The sequence below is a fragment of the Urocitellus parryii genome, chromosome 14 (assembly GCF_045843805.1).
Source record: "Urocitellus parryii isolate mUroPar1 chromosome 14, mUroPar1.hap1, whole genome shotgun sequence".
NCBI classification, from domain to species: Eukaryota; Metazoa; Chordata; class Mammalia; order Rodentia; family Sciuridae; genus Urocitellus; species Urocitellus parryii.
The window spans coordinates 47,012,734-47,022,490 of record NC_135544.1 but is presented as its reverse complement, the minus strand read 5'-3'; the positions used below and the strand labels follow the sequence as shown (position 1 = coordinate 47,022,490).

The window sequence follows — 9,757 nt, the reverse complement described above, 5'->3', positions numbered from 1 at the left end:
GGAAGGATTTCTGGTGGTCTGTGCTTGGGCAGGATGATTAGACCCACAGATAATGCCCCTGGGACAGCCACTCAGTGAAGATGATGGGAATTAGAAAGTGCATATCCCCATCTCTCCTTCCTTCCTTCCTTCCTTCCTTCCTTCCTTCCTTCCTTCCTTCCTTCCTTCCTCCCTCCCTCCCTTCCTTCCTTCCTTCCTTCTCTTCTTCCATGCTGGAGATTGAATCCAGGCCCTCATGCATGCCAGGCAACCACTTAGCCCTAACCTATATCCCTAGCTCTCACCCCTTCCCCATTTTCTAATTCCTCAATTGGATTTTTCTAAAGCATGCGAAACACTGCCTCCTGGTGTTGTCCAGTGTGATTGTGCTTCTTTTGTCCATAGGCAACCTTCCAAGGATGCCTCCTTTATTCATTTTTAAACCACATATATATCTTTCATCCTTCCCATCACTGAGTCTTGGTTATAATCACCTGCCTTTAGAATCATCACCCTAACCAATACTCTCCAACTATTCCACTGCTACAAAAACTGCTATGTTGCGATATACTCTATTGTTTTAAGTAATATTCCCCTTTCTACCTTTCTCTTTTCCTTATTATGATAATTAGAATTTGAAGATGGAGAATAATTAATATTGGAATAATTCTGTGGGTTAAGCTAACGTCCTAAAGTTGAAATTCATAATCAGAAAATATGAGTTATAGAAAAGTAAAGATTCAGATTTTTAAGTACAAGTCATTCTCTTAGGTCCTAGGCATCTGATAACTTGTCAATATTTACTCAAGGTTGAAGCAGGCACATGACAGTTGGAGCAGAATTTTGTTTTACTTTTAAAAATTGTATTAGTAAACTGTGATTATACTTAATAATGTTTCCATTGTGATACATCTATAACTTCACATAGCATAATTTAATCTAATTCACTCACCCATATTTTCACTTTTTGGCCTCTCCTCCTCTCCTTAACCCATTCGCTATTCGCTATACTTCTGATCTCCCTTGAATTTTCATGAGATCTTTCTCCCCCTTTTTTCTTTAGCTCTCACATATGAGACAAAACATATGACCCTTGACTCTTTGAGTCTGGCTTTTTTTCCACTTCAAATGATATTCTGTAGTTCCATCCAACTTTCCTACAAATGATGTAATTTCATTCCTGCTTATAATTGAATAAAATTCCATTGTGTATCTATACCACATTTTTTATCCATTCATCTATTCAAGAACAGACTGTTTTATAACAACTTGGCCATTGTGAATTACTCTGCTATGAACATGGGTATGCATATATCACTATAGTTTGCTGGCTTTAATTCTTTTCAATCAATACTAAGGAGTGGTTTAGCTAGGTCTTAGCTTATGCAATCTTATGGTGGTTCTTTCCTCTCTCTCTCTCTCTCTCTCTCTCTTTTAATGGTGGTGCTAGGGATTGAACTCAGGGCCTTGTGCTCTACCAACTGAGCTATATCCTCAGCCCCTTCCTTGTCTTTTGAGGAACTTCTGTACTGATTTCCATAGTGGTGTACTAATGTGCAATTGTACCAGAAGTGTGAGTGTTCCTTTTTTCCTGCATCCTCACCAGCTTTTGTTATTTTTGATGATTGCCATTCTAACTGGAGTAAGACGAAATCTCAGTGTAGTTTTGATTTGCATTTCGCTGATTGCTAATGATGCTGAACATTTTTTTTTCATGTATTTGTTGGAAATTTGTATTTCTACTTTTATGAAGTATCTATTCAGTTTATTTTCCCATTTATTTATTGGGATATTTGTTTTTATGATGCTAAGATTTTTGAGTGTTTAATATTTCTGGATATTAATCCTGACAAAACTTTTTCTCCCAATCTGTAGGTTATTTCTTTATGCCATTAGCTGCTTCCTATTGTGGGGTGCCCAACACCCCAACAGAGTAAGTTTCTGCTCAGGAGGTGTGAGCCACCTGGGAAGCAAAACTCTGAAATAATTAGTAAGAAAAAGAGAGAGCCAGAAATTAGATATGAAAAGTGGAGTGTCTCATGGGTTTTCCTGTCCTAATAGGAGCTGGAACTGAGTAACTGAACAAAGGCTCTGATTATTTATTTAAAGGGGAGTACATCAAAGGGAAGGATAAAGTCTCAGCAGGAGGAGTCTTGGTAGTCTTGGTTTGGTGCTTGCTCCTTGGTGTGGCAGAGATCTTGCAGTAAACAGGTTGATTGGCATTTGGCAAGCCACACCTATCTCAGAGAGGCTGTGTGGCTCCAGCAGGTCACCCCCTCTCCCATGCTGAGCTGAACTGGTGGTGAAGCTGGGTAGGAAGCCACATGAACCAGGCATTCTCAAACCAGCAGGGTTACTGCTGGGAGTTTCAGACACTAGCCCTTCCTGCCTGATGGCTTCAACATCCTATTAGTTCATGGATGGCTTCCCAAAGATTTCAGTTCTGTGTGGATTTTAAATTTGACTCCATACCATTTATTAATTAATTGTTTTAATTTCTAAGCTTTAGGAGTCTTAGTGAGGAAGTCATTGCCTGTACTCAACATATTAGAGTGTTGACCATATATTTTCTTCTGGCCATTGCAAGGTTTCGGGTCTCATTTCTGTATCTTTAATCCACTTTGAGTTGACTTTTGTGAAGGCTGAGATCGGGATCTAGTTTTATTCTTCTGCATAAGGATATCCAGTTTTCACAGCACCATTTGTAGACAGATTTCCTTTCCTTCAACTTAGCATGTTTTTGTATCGTTTTCAAGGATCAGCTGACTGTTACCTATGTGGGTTTGTCTCTGGGTCTTCTATTTGATTCCACTGGTCTACGTATCTGTTTTTATGCCAGTCCCAGGCTGTTTTTGCTACTGTAGTTCTGTAGCGTAATTTGAAATTGGGTATAGCGATGCCCCCAGCAGTGCTTTTTGGCTATTTTGGACATTTTATTCTTCTATATGAAATTTAGGACTGCATTTTCTCATTTTGTGAAGAATGTCATTGGTATCTTGAGGGTGATCACATTGAATCTGTAGATCTCTTTTGGTAATATGGCTATTTTAATAATATTAATTCTCCTATCCAAGAAAATGGGAAGTCCTTCAAACATTTAATGTCTTCTTCAATTTTTTTTCTTCATAATACTGTAATTTTCATTGTGGAGGTCTTTTACCTCCTTGTTTAGATTTATTCCTTGTTTTTTAAAAATTATTTTTTGAGACTATTGTGAATATAATTATTTTCCTGATTTTTAAAGCATATTTATTATATTATAGGTGTATGGAAGAGGTGTTAATTTTTGTTTATTGATTTGTAGTCTGATAATTTGCTGAATTTGTTTACCAGCTCTAGAAATATATATATATATATATATTCTTTCTTTTTTTTTTACAAAGAAACATTTTTATTCCTCAAAATTCTAACATCTAGCAATCATTTTCTGAACATTTGTTGATTTGCATATGCACATTTTTCTATGTATAGATCCAGTAAAAAAGATTAAAAATATATAATTGATAGATTATAGATACCTCAACTTTTTAAAAATGGAGTCCTACTATATCTGACATTTTATTTTTGATGCCTTTTTAAAAATTTTATTTATTTTTGCATTACAATTCTTAATACATCTTTATACCACAATTTATCATATCTCTGATTGTATACAAGGTATGTTGACACCAAATTCACATCTTTGTACATGTATTTTGTATAATGATGAAAGTATCCTTTCACATATATGTTTTCCAATATAACATCTTTCATATACAAACAGTAATAATTTTACTTATCCCTTATTTGAAACTCTTTAATTTCCTTCACTTGGCCAATTGCTCTAGTTAAAATTTCAACTGGTATATTGAATAGGATGTTGAAAGTGGACATCCTCATCTTGTTCTTAATTTAGAGGAAATGCTTTCAGTTTTATTCCTCATTCAGTATGATGTTGGCTTTGGATTTATCATATATATATATATATATATATATATATCCTTTATAATATATATATATCCTTTATAATATATATATATATATCCTTTATAATATTGAGGTAAATTCCTTCTATTCCTAATTTCTTCAGTGTTTTCAACATGAATGGGTGATGAACTTTGTTGAAGGCTTTTTCCTGCATTGATTTAAAGGTTATGTGATTTTTGTCCTTTATTCTAATAAAGATAAGTTACATTTATTTCTTTGTCTATATTGAACCATCCTTACATCCCTGGAGAGAAACCAACTTAATTATGAAATACAGTTTCCTAATGCATTTTTGCACAAAAAATTCTAATATTTTATTGAGTATTTTTGCATTTATGTTTACCAGGGACATTGGTCTTTCTTTCCTTGATAAAATCCTCATGTGGTTTTGATATCAAATGTTACTGAATTCATAGAATACATTTGGGAATCCTTCCTTTTCTATTTCATGATATAACTTGAACACTATTGGGATTGTTCTTTAAAGGTCTAATAGAATTCATCTTGGTTTTGGGCTTTTCTTTGTGGAAGGCTTTTTATTACTGCTTTAAGTTCATTGCTAATTATTTGTAAGTTTAGATTTTCTATATCCACTTGATTCAATTTTGGTAGGTCATTTATATCTAGAAATATGTTTTATTTTTATTTGCTTAGCTAGGTTCTTATGATATTTGTCCATTCTTGAGCTTTGGAGTTTGTTTTAAATTTCTTCTATGTGTAGTATTTCTTCAAGCATTTCCCGTCGTGCAAAGTGTATTAAAAATTAAGACACAACTATATGTTGTTTGCAAGGTAAAGATAACCAAAAGATATAAAATTCTATTCCATGTAAAGGGAGCCTGAAAACATGTAGGGATAGCACTCTCATATCCAACAAAGCCAACTTCAAAAGTGGTTATGTATTCTTTTAGTTTACACTTACTTGAAAGGATTTTATTTATTCTTTTAGCTGTAGAATAGGCTTGCAGGATACAGCAAATTTGGTTAGCAGTTATTTTCTTTCAGGGCTTAGTATCACATCATTCCAAACATCCCAGGATTTTAGAATTTCTGCTGGGAAATCAGAATTACTTCTGATTGCTGTATTTCCAAATATGACCTGATGTTTACCTTTTGAAGGCTTTAAATTCTATCCTTGTTCTTTATATTAGGCCCTTAATCTATAAAGTGTTAGGGAGAGGTTATTTTTTGATAGTGTCTACTTTGAGTTTGGGATGCATTCTGTATCTTGGTGTCCATCTCATTATTAAGATTTGGAAATTTTTCTGTTATTATTTCCCTGAAAAGGTTACCCATGGATCTCAGATACCTCTTTGGTTTCAATGATTCTTAAATTTGTCCTTTAATCCTCTCTGAGTTCTTGTGTTTTCTGTATTGCTGAATAAATGTTTACATACAACTTTCTTAAAAGCTTCTAATTCTGTTGTCTGTGTGATATAATCTAATGGTGAGGCTTTCAACTAAATTGTTTTATTTGATTTATTCAGTCTTTCATTTCCAGAATTTCTGTTTGGTTCTTTTTCAGCATCTGTCTTTATTGAAGCACTCCTTTTCTTCCCTTATTTTGTTCCTGAATTCATTCCTTAAGGTTTTTTTTTTTTTTTAGTTTATTTGTTATTTTAACCATCAATTTTTAAATCCTTTTCTACCATTTCATCCACATCAATAGATAGGGATTCAGTTATTGGGGAGTTATAAACTTTTATTAGCTTGTTTCCTCATAGTTTTCATAGGACTTGGATTTTAGCATCTGTTAAAATGCTTTCTTCTTCTTCTTTTATGTGGGGGTTATTTAGTGAGTAGTTATTTCTGTATAATAAGTCCCAGAGTGGGTGTGTATCTTAGCTTCAACACATCTGATCAGCATAAAGTGTTAATTTCAACCTCCAGTGACACTTTGAAGTAACTACCAGTAGTAGTGGTAATTTAAGAGCAAATAATAAATCAACATTTGCTATAACAGTTATTTCTAGTGGTCCTTACAACTTTGCTGATAAAAGAGGAATGTGAATGAAAAATAATGTAGACTAGCTGTGAAATTTAAGCATTGATGATAGTATACTAAATTCAATTGGAAGAAAGGATTAAAAAATAAAATAGAGAAAAAAAGAAAAAGAGAAAGAAAAGGGTGGATGGAGGGAAGAGAGAAATTAAAAAGAGGAAAATACAATGGATGAAGGAGAAAGGAATTGAATGGAGATAGAAGTGAAAAAAAAAGGTACCAAGAGAAGATCCGATTAATTGGCATTACAAAAAATTATATAGGACTCTGGCAAAATACAAAATTGGAAATCTATTAGGAACAGTTAATTTCCAGTAGTTAATGAAATATATTTGGTTTTCCTCTTGCTGAGGTTTTTTAAAGAGTTTTTTTTTCCTGCAGTTGTGAATTTAGAAACTCTTTATGAGAAATTTTGTGAGACACAGATATCCTGTTGCTTGTTTATTTTTAGGTCTGACCCAAATTGTCCAAATTTGTTAGGGGAGTCTGTATAATGAGCTCCACCTCCTCCTTGCCTAGTCATCTATGTGAATGGAGGGTTGTCTACTTCAAAGCAGACTTACCTCTCAAAATGGCTTTGTTATGTATTCATGGGTGGGAGTGAAAGTCTGTTAGGGGTGCTAACCAGCCCTATCACCATCTCTGCTTGTACACCAATCTGGGTGCCTCATTCTGAGTGCCTCAGCCCATGTGCTAGAGGAAGAGGAGTGGTACATGTCTGCCTAAACTCCAGCCTCTTCTGTGCTTGCAATAGCATGGGGATCAGTGCTTTCCATCTGACTCTTATCTCTCCCAGTTTCTTTCCTTGTCAGCCATGCTCCTTATCCCACAGCTCAGACCACACTTATAAAGGCAAGTGTCTTTTGCACTTCTTCACTCTGCAGACTCGAAGACTGGTAATTGCTGTGGCTGCCACGATTTTTTCCCCAGTCTGTGTTGTAGAGTCACTCCTGTGTCCAGACTGACTTACAGCATGAGCACTCACCATTGAAAGCAAGTGTACCATGAATGAGTCAAAAAAGAAAGAAAGAAAGAAAGAAAGAAAGAAAGAAAGAAAGAAAGAAAGAAAGAAAGAAAGAGAGGAAGGAAGGAAGGAAGGAAGGAAGGAAGGAAGGAAGGAAGGAAGGAAGGAGAAAAAAGAAGCAAAGTGTTAAAAATAAAAAATAAAGTTCAACTGCAGGAATTCCTAGTCAACTACTTGGGAGTCAAGTTAGTTGTTTTTTTAAACTGTAGCTCTCTGGCTTTTCTACAGTGTTTCCCCACTGTCTTCCTACTTCAATTTGCCACTGAAGAACTGCTATGTTATTTCAGTCTTGGGGTGCTGTTATGATATGTAGTTTCTTCTGGTGTGCCATCTTTCCCTGTTCTTGGGAGCAGCATTTTAAGCAAAATGGAAATTAAGTGATAGGGAATAACAGTTATTAATTGCTGACCTAGAATTTATTACTGAAATTATTTCTTCATCCACATAAATAATTAACCTATTATCTTTCTTTTTATTTTTTGCAGAGCTGGAAATCAATCCTAGGGGTTCATGCATGCTAGGTAAGCATTCGACCACTGAAACACATTCCCAGTTCTATTTTTTTTTAACCATTTCTGGCACTGAATATGTAGTTATTAAGCTTGTTTAACCTTGATGAATCAGAAACCAGGTTTATCCAGTACCTGATATTCATATGCTTTGAACTCAGATATATATATATATATATATATATATATATATATATATATATATATACAAAGAACTTTTTGTTCATTCTTTTAAGGCAAAGTGTGAAAGAAATAAAAGAATATGACTAGAGATAAGAAATAGGATGAAAGAAAGACCCATTTGCAGAAGCCACCTAGCTCCATAATATCCTGGAATTTCCAAAAAAAAAAAAAAAACAAACTTTGATTCACATTATAGTAGTCAACAATGTTTTATTATACTATGTAGAGTTTTTAAAAACTCATTTTATAACATGTTTATTAATTTTAGATATAGGTAAAACTTATATGAATATCATTGTTTCCACATTAAGAAAAATAGTTCATAGAAGATTGTGACTGTAAGAATCCTGGAACGAATTAGTAGTGTGTCACCCTCTTCTTGCCAAATCACATGTTCCTATCTGTTGATTTAACTCTTGTCTTGAGGGCTATTAGGCTTTTTAGAACCAATAATGTCTCATTTTTCTTTGTTGCATTCCACTTCTAAATCATATAGGTGATATTTTGTAAGAATTGGACATTAGATATATTATAGTTGAAATTAGTGAAAATTATTTTCTCACTATTCTCTTTACTACCAGTAAAATTATCTGTGAATTTAGCAATAAATCAATGTTGGAGAGTTTTCTAGCTCTATATTTCCCAATATAACCATGTTGTTATTAAAACACTTCAGTATGATTAATTTGGAAAAGATGTGTAGCTTTCTTTAAAAAGTAATTCAAGTATATATGCTTTCATTTTTTATGGGAGAAATGATATGTTTAGGATTTATTTCAAATAATGTGGGGGTACAGAGGATAAGATAGCTCATTAGTTGAACACTGATGATCTGGGTGATGGATACAAAAGGGCTTATTAGTCTACTTTGTAAACTTTTCCACATGCTTGGAAAAAATACATTAAAGGATCAAGTACCTATAGTAAAAAAGAGTGATTTTTGCGTCTTATCCTAAATAGTAAAATATTGATCACCATGTTTGGGTACCAGTTTTCCTTCTAAGGAAATATTAAATATAGTTTCCAATACTTCTTCGACTTCTTCCTCTTTCAGAGTCTTAAATTCTACCAGGTCGACACCGTCCTTATAGTTGAATCTCCTATAGGTGAGGGTAAAGCCCACTAAACAGTGAACCCCTTCTGGGGTCTGCAAGGAACAAAGTGATATGCTTGTAAACACAGAGGCTGGGGATGTCTGAAGGTATGTATTCACAGACTCAAAATCTTCAATTATTCGAGGTTCAAGAGTAAAGGAGTAGATTTTTTGGTATTTTTCCTTATCTAGGAGGTCGGTATTGAGAAATTCTTGGTTTGGAATGTGGTGCTCTCTTCTGATTTGGTCCAGGTACCAGGTGCCTTCCTCCTCTGTCAAGCGGAAGATGCCTGGCATCTGAGGCTGATCCTTCCCAGAAATTAATTCCAGAGGCTGCCACATCTGGTAGGAACATCCAAATGATGCATCGGCAATATAGTTCTTGCCACTAATGGTCACTTGTAATAGAAGGTGAACCATATGACTACTGTATTTGTTGGTTGGAGTGATGTAAACATATCCTCCCAACATAGTGGTCTGAAAACCCATTGTGGTCAGAGCCCAGTATAGAAGATGATTGACCTGGAGGCACCACCCACCCCGCTTCCTCCTCACAACTTGGTCAAAAACGGTCTCTAAGTCCAACTCCATAGATTCCCCACAGTGCATGTTAAAGTTCTCAAAGGGGATAGCTCGGATCTGGTGCTGAAGAATGTCAGTTAATGTTTCCAAGTCCAATTTGTTCCTAGAGTTCTTATAGCCAATTCTTTCAAAATATGCTTCAATGTCCATGGTCCCTAAAGAAAGGAAAATAAAACCAAAACCAAAACCAAATTATACTAATTTTGCACTTGGATTTCCAGAACAGCCTAACTTTAGCTAGAATGTGTTTTAAATATGTAGATACAAATAATGCTTGCAAGTATCTATAATAATTCTTTTGCATTGATTGGATGAAGTGATATATATTCATAGTTCACTAAAGTCCCAGTGACCTTAGCAGGAAAGTCTGATCATTTCTTCCATCTTTCAAGTATCAGAAACTGGAAATCCAGATTAAA

The 9,757-nt window shown here is 34.5% G+C and overlaps 1 protein-coding gene across 1 annotated transcript; it reads right to left on the bottom strand.

Annotated features, from left to right (window-relative positions):
• Window positions 1-8,615: 8,615 nt before the first annotated feature.
• On the bottom strand, window positions 8,616-9,488 carry LOC113187814 (arylamine N-acetyltransferase 2-like). The gene has a single exon (XM_026395840.2). The coding sequence runs from the start codon at window positions 9,486-9,488 to the stop codon at window positions 8,616-8,618; it is 873 nt and encodes a 290-aa protein (XP_026251625.2).
• Between the last annotated feature and the right edge of the window lie 269 nt (window positions 9,489-9,757).